The sequence below is a fragment of the Lissotriton helveticus genome, chromosome 1_1 (genome assembly GCF_964261635.1).
Source record: "Lissotriton helveticus chromosome 1_1, aLisHel1.1, whole genome shotgun sequence".
Taxonomy (NCBI): Eukaryota; Metazoa; Chordata; class Amphibia; order Caudata; family Salamandridae; genus Lissotriton; species Lissotriton helveticus.
Window position 1 is genome coordinate 1,389,011,980 of NC_136057.1, and position 14,229 is coordinate 1,389,026,208.

A 14,229-nucleotide genomic window follows, 5' to 3' on the forward strand; every position below is an offset into this window, starting at 1 on the left:
TTTGTAGGAGCCTCATTCTATCTGAGAAAAATTTGAAGTGTTGGAGTGAAACACGAAATAAATTAAACACTTGACAGTTCCTTACCTTTAGCAGAGAAGTATGGGGCCGCCAAAATCATCTGGGGAGGGCTCCTGGGGCAAACATCTGTAGCAGCCAAGCCAACAGTTATCACAGACCTCATACAGCTTAGATCTGTATGTAATTCTTTCAAGGCATATTTTCGTCCGGTGAATCCTCCCCAATCATCCCCCCCCCTCCCCTTTGTGTTTCTTTGTGTTTCACTGAGGGGAGTGGAAAAGAGCTTTTGGGATAGATGTCATGGACAAGGACTGGAATTAAATATTGACTCGCCATTAAAAAGTCGCAAGCAACGTGAGATTCCACCTCACTCAAAATTGGTATTAGGTTTATCTTGTGTCAAAAATTCTGAAAAAAATATATCCAACTATGTCTAAAGAATGCCAGAGGTGTCGATATGATGGCACTAATTTTCTCCATACGACTAGGTCGTACTGAGTTGTGGAGGAATATTGGAAACAGGCTGGGCACTCCTTAAGGAGTGTGGCACGGACATGGTTACCCAGTCCTTTGAACATTGCATACTGGACCTGAATCCTACACCAAAAAAAAGAAATCATTGTATCCGTTTTAATTGTTAGCCAAGAGGCAGATACTGATACATTAGCTACAGCCATTAACCCCTCCCATGCTCATGACGAGCTCAGCTCGTCATGAGCCACGGTTCCTGTGTGCTCATGACGAGTTGAGCTCATCATTATTATTATTATTATGCGTTCTTATATAGCGCTCGATTACCCGTAAGCATCTCGGCGCTTGCCTTGGGAACCCGTCCTGGCTTTTTTCCTGTGAGATACCCGTACTGGGCATCCCCAAGGTGAAAGCCAGGCATCCCGCCGTGGGGGGCCGTAGTGGAGATTAAGCAGGCTGATGCCCAGAGCTGCAGAGTGTGAGCCCGTGATTCGAGTAGGCACCAAAACGAGAATTATCGAGTCCGTGGATATTTGGGCTCAAGACCCTGCCGCGTCGGGAATTGAACCCTGGTCCCGGGTCTGGCCTCTGCTTCAGGGTCTACCTCCTCTAACCAGTGATCCACACTTCTCTTCTCATGAGCCGTGGAACGCTCACACGCGGGGCTAATTCCCCTGCTGTGCTGAGCGTTCTATTAAACGGGCGTGGTCATGACGAGCTCAGCTCGTCATGAGCACATGAGAACTGTGGCTCGTGACGAGCTGAGCTCGTCATGAGCACTGGGGCGCTGTGCGCGCCCCCCTCCCCAGCACAGCAGGGGAATGTGCCCCGCAGCCAAGGGGTTAAGCCCTCCCCTAGGTATGTGGAGGAAGAATGAGGGGGAAAGGCTGGTGCCTGAAAAGACCTCTATGTCTATAATGAGAGCCAATGAAAGACTCACCGTGGTCTGTAGAATTTGGCTGGAAAGTTGGCTGCACGGGGGGGCAGATCCTTCACAGGAAGTGGTTTTGATAGAGCCCCTTTATCACCCCCATTAACAGATATGACAGATAGTGTGAACACTACCACGATGCAGACTGGATATGTTTTCTTTATTGCCAATGTTCTTTCACCCACAAATATTTTTGCTTGTCTTTAAGGAAAAATAACAATGTTCAAAAAAAACTTTAGCTACTGGCAACTATGCTGGCCACATTCCATCATTTTTGTTCACTGTGCTATCGCAGACAGAAACCTAGCATAGGAAAAATTCAGCTGGGCCCTGCCTCATATCAGGCAGTTTAGCCAAAGTTGAAAAGCCACGTCTTCCATGAACAGAGAGATTCGCTTATATTCAGCCCGTGTCCAATCGTGCAGGCGGGCTAAAAATGATGGAACTGAATGTACCCAGAATAGTAACCAGAGATTCAACGTAATTGAAACATTTCCATCCATCACTTTTGATACGATATGCAACCGGGCATTGGAAATTGGAACATTTCTAGTTTATTAGCCAGTCATCTGGGGGACGACATATGTAGGCCTTTTCGTTTCAGATGAGCGACTGCTAACGACAGTCATTTAAAAAGCAAGAGCTGGTTTGATGTGGAGTCCTAAAACTCTAAAAGTGTGACCTGGCCATGTTCCTGACCTTCCATAAAGCACAGGTACGCCTTGTGTCGGCGTGGTATCGGTCTATGGAAAGAAGTTTACTTCTAAGGCGATACTTCTGACAGATCATAAAATGCAGGTACTTACTCTGTCTGTCAGTGGAAATGCAACAGCTCATGAACTGATAGCATCCTCCCCCTCTCCATAATGTGTGTGGCTGGAAAGGGGGCCATGGGGACAAGCACCCTGGCTCCCAACCAAACCTCCCTTGTGCAGACTTTGTCCCTAAAGTGGCCTTGCATGAATTCTTGATCCCACCACCCTTACCCACCAGAGGCATTCCAGGGAAAGACAGCACCATTGCCCTTATCCACTTCTGTTGGCTTCTCTAGCAACTTCTGCCTCTTCATTCCTCAACAGGAGTCTATATACTTTAATTGAACAACAGTAGTACCATCACCTGTGCCTCAGCAGCACTGCCATACTTGGAAGAGGTAGTAGTACAACCTCCTTGTGTTAGTGCCTTAGCCTCTTGTGTCAAGCATTTTTAACCATCATAGTGCTGAAAGAATTAGATGCTTACATTCTTGGATTATTTCACTAACTACTTCAGACTTGGGAGAGAATTACCCACTTGACAGAGGTGCACAATTTAAACAAAGAAGTCTTGCTTCTTCGTCACCATTGGAAACGCCTCTGCTGCCCCCTGCATAATGAATTCAAGTTGGTCTAGCCGTTTGATAGATCCATTCACGTGCTGTACCTCTGCTGAGGTTTTAGCTCTGTAAATAGCCTACATGCTCTGCATCCCTCCATACTCTGAGCCACTTCCCCGTAAAGCTAAATCTCTTCATACGTGTCCTTTTTCAGCAAACTCCCTTTTGGGGGTCTTTCGGACAATAAAATCCAATAACGGCCTTACAAGTCTGGGTGTTTTGAATGGCCTTCACTGTAAGTTTTCCAATTCTTGGTTCTAACACATATTACACCAACTCTGAAGCCTCATCAAAGTACCTCTCCTTTTATCTAGGGGTCTAAGTTTTCAGTCTGGACCCGGGGTGCCAGTTCCCAAGCGGTCTCCAGGCCAATAATTCTTTAAAGGTTATAATTTTACTGGGATTCTCAAATGTATGAGAACAGTAGGTCTTTGTCGACTTCGGGTTCACATGCTGGCACAAACGTTTCTGCTACGGACCAATTTTAGCGCCTTCAAGGGAGAGTTTTTTCTTCTTTTTTTTGTTTTACTGACAAAGGCTCAATTTTGGAGTAAATGTGTATTGGCTTCCTTGGTATGGTTTCATGGCCTATGTTGATTGGACTTTGGCTCTTCAGCATTGGCTCCTCCTTAGACCCAGAAGACCCTCCTTTTCTATACATCAGTTACCTTTGAGACAAAAGATTTGTTTCTCCTTTGTTTCTCTCAGTTGTGGCTCTTCCTATGGTACCCTGACGCAAGGTTTTGAGTGGATTTCTGGTTTAGGGGTGCTGATCTTCACAGAAGTGCCAAAGAGCCCTTCTGGGTTTTAGAAGCTACACACTACTTGGTTTTTTTAGCGCATCTTTGTCCGAGATCACTACTTTTCAATACTCAAGTGTGCAGCCTCGGACTCTGAGCCCCTGTCAGAAGATATGGTGTAAAGCACCTGTGTAAGCCTCTGGGGCTCAACAGTTTTAACCTGAACAACTTTGTGCAAAGTGAGAACAAGGATTCTTGTGTTTTTGAGATTTTCTCCACTATATCATGGGCAAAACTTAAGCGGAATTATTTCCGACGCTGAAAATCTCTTCTGCCATAAGAAGCCCAAGATGATCACCTGCCTGTTGTCCCGCCTTAAAATAAGAGCCCAGAATCTCATTGTTGATGTCTACTGGCCAACTCAAAGTGGCGTTGATGCAGGGGGCATTGAGAAATGGTGACTGACGTTATACCAGAGTCTCAATATTGAGTCTCCCATTGCCGGTACCCACACAAACAAATCTTAAGAAAAACAAGTTGCTCTTTTCCAATTAAGTACTACACCGCAGTAACAAGCACCGCATGTGAATCTATAATGGATTCATCAAACTAAATCATAATTTCAACGTCTGTTCAGCTTAAAGTGGAGGCAAAACAGGTGCTGCTAAATATCTCCTTGGCACCAAACACAGTCCCTGTAGAGGCTGTATCAATATGTTTTGCAAAATAATCCAAAATGGTTCAGGAACAAATGGGGACCTGGAGCAAGGAGCTCTGTTTTTTGTGTTTTTGGAGCACTTAAATGGTGGTGTTTGCAGACCTGAGCTCACATGTACTGCACTTTGGACCTGCTGAAGGCATTTCATGAAATTCCATCTCCATTAAGCGGATTAACACAAATCCGGTATTACCACGAAAGGGATCTTCGTTTATCCAGGGCTAATGAGAGTCACTGTACTAGGACACATAGTTTTCTCTCTCTAGAGTCCCGGACCTTGGATTTCATGCTGAGACAGGAGTCACAGCTCCAACTATCTTGTTAGGTCACAAAACACCATATACAGTGGCTGCGCGAGTCTGTTTACGACAAGAATTGCACTAACGTAGCACAGTATTTGAACGCAGAGGTCCTTTTGATCATAAAGTCCAAAGAAATCACAGACATAGGCAATGTTTGGATAGAACAGTGAGCATCAGAGCTGGCTACAAGCAACACAGCACATGGTAAGAATATATAAAACAGAAGGGGACGCGAGGGGTAGCACCACTGATACCAAACAATGTCTTCATCAGAGGGCGCCATGTCACAACACTGGAGCAACAATTAGGAATATAAAGTGTCATTTCCTCCCAACATGAGAGCATTAAAAAGCTGGCAGCATGGATATTTCAAAGATAACGATCCTGCAGATGAAACATAATCCATTTAATATTGATGTGTGTGTACATGACGCAGACAACCCTGGTGTTGCTTTATTTAGCATGCACAAACAGATTTATCAGCAAGTCATCCATTTTTGTCTTAGCTTGACAGCAGGCAGGACTTTGTCGTTGCAGGCACACAGATGACACGACATACCAGGAGATGTATAAATATCTATTTTATTTGATTCAGTGTCTCGTCTCATGAGCAATCGTCATTGGAAAGAGATGGAAACAAAAAGATTCATCAAAGAGCAACCAAGCGCAACAAAAGCACACACTGCTGCACACAGACAATCTAGCTGTCTACACACTTGGGCAACAACCTTGATTAGAAATAGGAGTCAGAGGCCAGTAACAAAATGTGGGCAGGAGACGACCAGAAAAACACATTTGAACTTGATGAACTGAGGAGGCCCAAAATGAACACCTAGGTACCATGTCTCAATAAGAAAGGGCCCTGGCATTAGGGAACGTCCTACAATACCTTCATCAATTTGGGTCACCACTCATTACTTCTCCCCCACAATACCTGTTGAAAGATACCATCATGCAGATTATTAAAAAAAAAAAAAACCTTACTACCTTAAAGACTTTGATGAAACCGTGCGAGTGTTGATCAAAAACTGAGGATACTGCAGGCGAGCATTAGTAGATGGATGCACCAATTTGGTGGCAGCAGTGGGATTTCTGAATAAGGGCAAAGTAGTGAACAGGAGCACTTGTGTTAGAGGACCCACTGACGAGCTGGTGACAGAACAGGGGAGCGAGCAGCATTTGGCAGCAGGAGGGCGATACAGGCACTGCAAGGCACTAGACTGGTGAAAATGAGCATCTGGATGGCGTAAATTGTTCCTGATGCTCATTGTCACCACCGAACCCTGATCACAGTGGGGCAAGTGACAACAAGAATCATGATTCAAGAGCTCAGCACCACAGAGCAGCGCACCGCTTAGTTGAGACATATTCTGGCTAGCAAATATTGCAGTGGCTGAACACCCAGAATATACCCTTTGCACAGAGGTGCATTTTACAGAGGGCCATTCTAATGACAGCTAGCAACTTAAAGGGAGACTGTAGTAGGGGGCCCACTATGGGGATGGGAAGGAAGACCCTGATGCTAAAAGAGGCAGCCACAGGAGGAGCCCTGGATTTGGTGTGTTACGGGGACCCAGAGTGTGGTGTGTTTGCGAGTATCTAGCTTAGAGCCTACTGTTAGTGCACAATGCAGTACTGGGGCAGTTATTACACCAGCAGGAAGGGAATGCTTGCTAACGGATCTACAATTTTGAGCACAGGGCCTTAGGTGGTGCAGCAGGATTCGTAAAGGCACTGCGGATTTAAGGCACTCCGTTTGGCAACACAAGTGAGACACGGCCACTAATTACTACAATTCGTGTGTCTGCTCAACTGTTGATTACCGTAGCCCAAGGAGAAATCTGCTACACACGTGAAAAATAAAGTGCACTTCTAGTGAAGTGACAGTACTGGGACTCCAACGCGGACAGCTAAGGCACTGATATGGCAAAGCAAAGAAAGAGGTTTCCTGCAATTGAGAGCTACTGCATTTCTGCAGAGCTGAGCGCTGGATCGCATGGTTGGGGATTCTACAAGTGAAAGGTACAGTAGTACCAGGAGCTTTAGCGACAGACATAAGAAAATATACTACCGTTTTGAATACCCGCTGTAGGAGCTGCGCTGGGAGGGTGTTGCTTAAAAACACTGCAGGGCTTCAAACACCTATCTGGTGTCAGAAGTGGGATTCTATAAAAGATACTGACATTGCAATGAGTGTTCAGATTTCTGATGCGTTAAGGCACTGAGAGCAAGCAAGGTGAGTAGCAGGATGCAGACATTAAATGGTACCGTATAATTCTTAAGTGTGCCACTAGCCAGCATGTAGCCGCTACAATGGTGAGGAGGGCTTGGGATAAAGCAAGAGTTGCAATATCAGCTCCAGACGCAGGTGGACATCCGTTAATGGGATACAAAGGCGTGCTGGTGATGCACTTGCAGTTATTCACCGCTCCCTCCCACTTCGGCAGGCTGTTCCTCCCAAGTCATCAGCACATAAAGTCCGAGGGGCTCATAATCCAAACAGGAGGTCTTCTTCTTTCTCACGCTTGCTTGAGTTCGAATTGAGGACTGGTCTAGGAGGATCGCTGGGTGGAGAGGGGAGCACTGGAAGCCGGTCAGCTGCTTTCGCTCGTGATTCCAAGAACTTGTCAAATTCTGGAAGGGAAAGAGACAAGAGCAATCACATGAGAGAAACTACAATGCATTCAGCATCTGAAGGAACCACTAGCAAAGTATAAGGAGGGCAGTGTGAAGCCAATATTTCAGATTAGATGAGTCAAAGAGAAAGAAAAAAGCCTAACTCAATACAGGAGGAAATGAGAAGTAAAATAATCTCTTCTCTGAAATGCCTTCTGCCTCTAGTGAAACAAGTCCATTGCCTAGGTGAAAATCCATGATCTCCGCATCTAAGATAGAGTTTGACTTCCAACCCTTGCAGATTGCCAAATAATATAATGTAATACATTGAATAGTGTGGAAGATACCAAATTCCAACTTTTCACTAAATACAGCAGAACTATGAGGATCATTTTTGGGTGGAGGGGTGCTTAAGGGGTTCATAAACAAAACATCTTTAAATCAATTTTTACCTTCACTTGTGACCCCTTCAGCATCCTCAGCTTCTTCATCCTGACAGATAAGGAAGAGAAAAGAAAGGGGGCTTACTACAGGCAGGAGGCATGGCTTATTAATAGTATGAAGTGTAGTTCCTATAAGGAAAAAGTAAAATGTTTTGCTTTGTGTATCTACCATAAAAGGCCTTTTAAACAAAGTGGGCAAGTAGGACTAGATGTTTATAATGTCGGTTTGACCTTTGGAGAACCCACATGTTGTAAACTAATCCTTATGAAAGTTTGCCTTGCATGTACGAAAGGAATATTGGGCGCAGCATCTCCAGACATGAGAAGCCCTAATTGGAGAAGGATCACACCTGTCACAAAGTGATCAAAAGTGACACTGGAACAAAGACTTTACATGAGACATTAGAGGATAACAATCATGGAAACACAAAGGACGCCACTAATGGGGATAAAAGGTTACAGAAGGGAAATTCACATATTAACTAACATAGAGGATTAATTCTCAGGTTGAAATATATTGTTTGTTTGCAATTACATTCAGTCATAATATATGTTTATTCAAATTTTCGTCTTTAAAACAAAAGTTCTTAAAAACACAAAATAGCAGATAAAATCAGACACAAAGCACTCAGTATAAAACGTATTATGCAATACAATTAAAACACAATTCATACAGCCAATACAATTTGCATCACCTAAACGCATCATAAAAGATAAAATGAGAAACTCCACTTAATTCAATAAAAGGTTCTCAGTCTGACTGTAAAAAATTATCACCAGGCAAAACAAAAACGCCCCAAGGCACAGGTCACATCGAGAAATCTTATTTCAATCAATATTTTAATTGCTTGCCCCCTATTCTGGATATCAAATTTTACAAAGATAGGTTTTAAAAAGGACTTTCGTTGGGCTAAAACCGCAAACAACCCACAAGGGTGTGAATTAAATCCCCTTTTGTGTTGAGGCCCCATTTACAAATTGTTCCTTCATTTAGCAGAGTACTGCATCTTTCAGACATCAGAATATGATTTAACCCACATCTAAATGTCAGGAAACTTCAACGCATCTTGATAGGAGGGAGTCTCTTCAGAAAGGAAAAGGTCTCACCTCCCATCCATGAATTTATCAAGTGAGCGACAGATTGTTTCTTCCTCAGAGTGGTAAGATCCTCCTCCCTGGATACCTGTTTTGTTATTCTTCTCAACTCCTCCTTGCTCACGTCTATCAGGTTAGTACCATCTGCTAATTCTATTTTTAATTCCCTACAACAAAACCGGATCCTCCCTCTAACTCCGCAGGCCCATGGTAGCTCCCTTTGCAATATATCCCTTTTACCTAACAGAGAGATTTGAGAGACTTCCACACTATCTATTCGTATCCAAAATGTTATTATTTCTGGATGTGCTAAATGTGTCCATTTCCACTCTAACTAACTCCACCATTGAGGAAGATGGGAGAAAAAGTAGTCTTTTCAGACACCTTCCTTCTTCCGGGTACCAACTCTTTTTGACCCCGATGCAGATCACCTCAGCAGCATATTGAGCCTGCGGCCTTATCATGGCCGAATAGGCCACCAGCACTGGACACAAGAGGACATCCCATTACGGTTATCACATTTCTTTAAGCCCCCTACCATTGACAGTGCCTTGGTTTGTGTCGAGGCAAGGTGATCCTTCCATCCTAAAGCATAAGCGAACCACACTACTAAATATTTGTATTTTTTTACACTCTCTATTTTGACCCTATATATTACCCAGCACAAGTTTTTTCTTAGCTTCGCTATCAGGAGCGCTTCGGTATTTTCCATGATTATTTTTATTTTCTTCTTCATGCAATAAGCTGTAAATATATCTAATCTTCTCTTAAGTCCAACACCTGTAGTATCAAAGATTACTAAATTGTCCGCATATAAAAGACAACTAATATGCATGCCATTCTTTTTTGGGCTCAACGTTTTTGATTGACTGAGGACTTAAAGAAGATCAGCCAAAAACCAAGAGAATAATGTTGGTGCCAATGGACACTCTTGTCTCTGGCCATTTTTTATATTAATTCTCTTGGTAAGGGATCCTTCTCTATCTAGGTTAACTTGGGCCCAATTTTCCAGTGGAGTTTCTTCAAGAGTTAAAGCAAACCTGTAGAGATCCCATATGTTAATAATGCTTCCCAAAGCAAAGTTTGATCAACACAATCGATTGCAGAGCTGAGGTCTACAAAACAACAACACACTGCTCTATAGATTCCTTAGCGGTGACCCATAAACCAAAATAGTGGTCAATCGTCAAGTGGTTCTCCTTGTAACCACCCTGTTCCTGTGGGATAATAGATATTACTTCAGCTCACTCCTTTAACATCCCCAAGAGGATTTTTTAAAAGATCTTTCCACTTCACTTTCGCTTTACAATCTTTAGTTCGATCTATTTGGATCATAAAAGATTACAACAATTTAAAATATTTAAAAATGATATCATATATAGAAGTGTTTAAAAAACAATGCAAGTGAGCAAAAGTTAAAGACAATACAGAAAACCTATTTAAGATTCAGTTGCAATGCATTACATTTAGAAATCATCAAGCAGTACATTTGTTAGTATTTAACTTGATGCAGCGGTTGCGAGTGTGCCACATTGCTGTTAAAAATGTTGCCACTGCAAACACAATTGGGGGAGATAGTTCTGTCTTTAATATTCTGTAGGCTGGGAGGTGGAGCCTAAAGCCAAGGTTTTTTAGGAGCGGGACAAGCGAGTATTTCCTGGGTCTTTGGTAAGCTTCACAAAAAAATATAATGTGCAGATCATTTTCTAGGGGGTATAAGCAGGCTGGGCACTGTGTGGAGGGCTGGGACTTAGCCCAACGATCCGTGAATGCCCTTAGAGGGAGAGTGCCATATCGCCACTGCATGAATAGTTTTCTTGTCAGGACGGGACTAATTCCATCAAGGACAAGCTCTAGGAGGTATGAATCCTTGAACTTGATAAACAGATTTGTTAGAGACCCCTCGCGTGTACTCTCAATCGAGGTAAGTAACTTATGCTCGTAAAACTCTCTCTCGAGAAGTTTGCGTGGGGTCCTGCAACAAGCATTTCCCGGATCAAGCCATAGATCCAGCCTTCCCAGAGTCTCACAAGTTTGTTTGACATATCTCAGCCATGGGATTAGAGTAGCATTAGGTAAGCGTAGGATCTCCTCGAGCTCAGCCCTGTAGATCTTTCCACTTACATACAACAGATTTATTTGCAGATAGTTGTCTGGGAGGGCATAGACTCCTTTCTTATATACAGGTTTGATCACTGCTCCCTTCCAAATATCCAGAAATATTCCTGTTGAAAGTATTTCCTGGATGAGGGTATAAAACAAACTGGTCCACCATGCAGTGTCTATTTTTATTATTACTGCCGGCAGGTTATCAGGACCAGCAGCCCGAGTAAGTTTTAATATTTCAATTGTTTTCTTGATTGCTAGCTCTGTGAACCTCTACTTTGTCTCCTCCTTAATAAGGAATCTCATAGGGCACTGAATGGTTGCGGAATCATTGTTATAGGGCCCCTCTAGAAATTCTATCCATGCGTACTCACCCACGTCTGTTTGTCCCTGGGAATTTCCCATCCCACTCTGTACCAACCTCCAAAATGTCCTTATATTTTTTGTTTCTATGGTCTCCATCATTGATTCCCAACATTTTGCATTTGATTACCATGTCTTACTAGCATCCAGATTTTTTTATTCTTTCTTGAAACTGAAAAAAAGTATGCACCCGATTTTATTTTGTGAGTATCTATTGTCTTTCGAGCTTCCGAATATTACTTTTTAAGATTCTACATTCTTTATCAAACCAACTATTCCTAGCCTGCTTTGTGGATTTAAGTCTATTTTGTGTGGTGTTGAAGGTTGGCACTTCTATTTTTAGACAAGAAACTACTTTTTTTGAATTATTTCTTCATACCAGGATAGAAAATCTGAGGGTACGGTCCCAGATATTATTCCTTCATATTTATGATGAAGGGCCTTCAACAGGGTTAGCTGCTTCTCTGAGAATCTTGTTCTCAAAAACTTCAAACATCCAACCTTTAAAGGGAGATATTTTGTCTGCCTAGGTACAGTATCCAAGTTAAGGGTTGTACTTAATGGCTAGTGATCACTCCCCTCCAACTGGAGACCCTCAATCTTTCCAATTAGATCAAAAGCCCATAACTGTACAAACACACAATCAATTGGGCAATTCTGATTACCATACTGAAACGTTTTCCTTGCAGGAATGTCCCTGGACACTTGACCATTTACGCTCAGAAGGCCTTTAACATAGGGAAGTCTACCAAGGCTACATCCTTCCCTGAGACCTAGTTTGACGAGAAACAAATATGGTGTATATTAAAAGCAGCTAAACAATACTCATATTTTTCCTCCACCATCTCGGAGACCAGTTTATGGTTAAAATCTCCCTTCAAAATAATCAGGTCATGGGAGTACTATGCACCTATATTAACCACATCCTCTATGAACACTTCAATATTTCTTTAGTAATCAGAGATACGTTTTGCATGCATATAGACGTTCAGCATGATGATACATTGCTTTCCCATGTTTGCATTTGCCAATTTTATACCATGTCTTAACTTTCCATACACTTGAGGCGATTTTGGAGGCATCCAAGGTTAACAGTCCCCCGAGGGACTTCCTGAGGTATTACCTACTGCCTTTATGTTGACCCCCATAAAATCATCTATCTGCGGAGGCTCTCTACACAGCCATGTCTCCTGGAACTACAAAATTGTATCCCGCTCAATTATTTCTCTAAACACCTGCAACATTATTATTGATTCCAGAAGAACAAGGTTATACTGTGCAGGGAAACCCATCTCTAATCAACATCACTTAAATTTGCCCCTTTACCCACAGCCTCATCCCAAACCAGGTCGTCATACCTATTTTGATCGAAGGGATATCCCCAATAGCTGTATCTATCCTGTTGGGGGAAAATATCTTGAAGACTACCTTCCTTGCTTTCCTTTATGTGCCTATGTCTGACAAGATCCTCCTGCAGACCCCATTTTGATTGATTTGCCTCAAAGCATCTGTGGTATTTCAGAAAACCCTGACTTTTTTAGGTCATATCCCCACATTGGAGACCTCAAACTCCTTTTGATCATTCTCTTTATTAAGTCAACAAAAATCACTATTCTATCAGGAAACCACCATCTCTATCTACACAAAGTGAGAAGATTATTCCTAGCGCGGGGTCGAGGGTCATCTGACAACATCCATCCAGAACTCCTGGAAGTCAATCAGCCTCATTCTAGAAGACATGTAAAATTCTACACAGAGACACTAAGCACTTGCATGAGAAAGCCAGGTGGACCTCTAGTTTCTGAGCTTCAGTGTTGTGAAGTGATACAAAGAATTCAAGAAAGTCTAGATAAATCCAAGTAGGATCCACATCTTGGGGTGGGGGGTAATGCAAAAACAGAACAATCACAGCAGTGAACGGACTTACACTGCAGTACAAACAAAATGCATGTCTGTGTCTAAGACTAAAGGTGATAACTGATTAGGACTTACTGCAAAGTGCATCCTCCTTGATGGATACCCAACAGAGAGAACTCCGGCTCCATTTCCAAGAAAAAAGTGGCAGCTATGCAACCAAGCTTCTTTACTGTTTTTAATCTACACAGTAGATTTGTTAGATAGATTGTTTTTAACACTTCTTAATTTACCCCTGAAATTAAGAAACACGAGTTGCTCACCCTTGTCAGCAGATGATTTGTTTATGATAGATAAAACATCAGTAGGGCTTCAAATAAGTTCCACTGCTCTGGGACTTTAATCCAGAGAAAGCTTTTTGGTAATAAATACTACGAAAATTACGGCCATGTGTATTAGAAAGTGTAAATCAAAAACTTGAGAAGGCTTGGTTTATAAATAATGAAAAACTAGAAAATGCAGAAGAATACTACTGCTAGAGATATTTGCTGACAGTATGTCTTGTATATTCAACAATTCAGAGCAATTCATTAATGAAATAGGTTAATTCAACTGGGCAAAGAGTGATTAGACATTTAAAACAACTTTACACGGTCAATATACCATTCCCCTTGAAGTAAGGTTTAGACTGTGTGGATATTAAAGGGCTTGGTCTGAATCTGTGGAAGTAGAATCAAGAGTCTTGGAGAAATGATTAAGAGTATGGATAGGTTTAACAATCAAAGCCATTAGATTAAGATCTAATTAATTATGTTGGCTAACCTAGATCTGAGTTTTTATCAGAAGAGAGGGTATAAGTTGCAGTGAGGAGCAGTCGATAAGATGAGTAATGTACCATTTTGTAGAATTCTCCTCAAACCTTTATGCATTCTTTTATGGAAAATTTTAACTTTGCCCTCACTGAACTTGATATTGATTTGACAAGTCATTCACCTAGGGCGAAGAGAGCTAGTATGCAGGTTCAGTAATGTAAGGAAAGCATCTTGATGAAATAGTTTTATGTGTTATTTGCCCTGGTATGTACCCTAGTGAGTGAATTAACAATGCAGAGTTGTTTGACTCTGATTCAAGAACCTCCTACGCACTGTTTCTATTTATGAATTTGCTAGCAGAGAGTTGGTCTTTCACTTTTGACA

The 14,229-nt window shown here is 42.3% G+C and overlaps 1 protein-coding gene across 3 annotated transcripts in view; it reads right to left on the reverse strand.

The window, feature by feature from the left end:
- Window positions 1–5,122: 5,122 nt before the first annotated feature.
- Window positions 5,123–14,229, reverse strand: part of TOM1 (target of myb1 membrane trafficking protein) — a 399,690-nt gene continuing 390,583 nt past the window's right edge. For all 3 annotated transcript variants that reach the window (XM_078684134.1, XM_078684131.1, XM_078684127.1), the window contains 2 exons: window positions 7,625–7,664; window positions 5,123–7,190 (listed from right to left, as the gene is read on the reverse strand). In XM_078684134.1, the coding sequence (XP_078540260.1) occupies window positions 7,045–7,190; window positions 7,625–7,664 (186 nt within the window). In that variant the 3' untranslated portion in view covers window positions 5,123–7,044. The remainder of the gene's footprint in view (window positions 7,191–7,624; window positions 7,665–14,229) is intronic.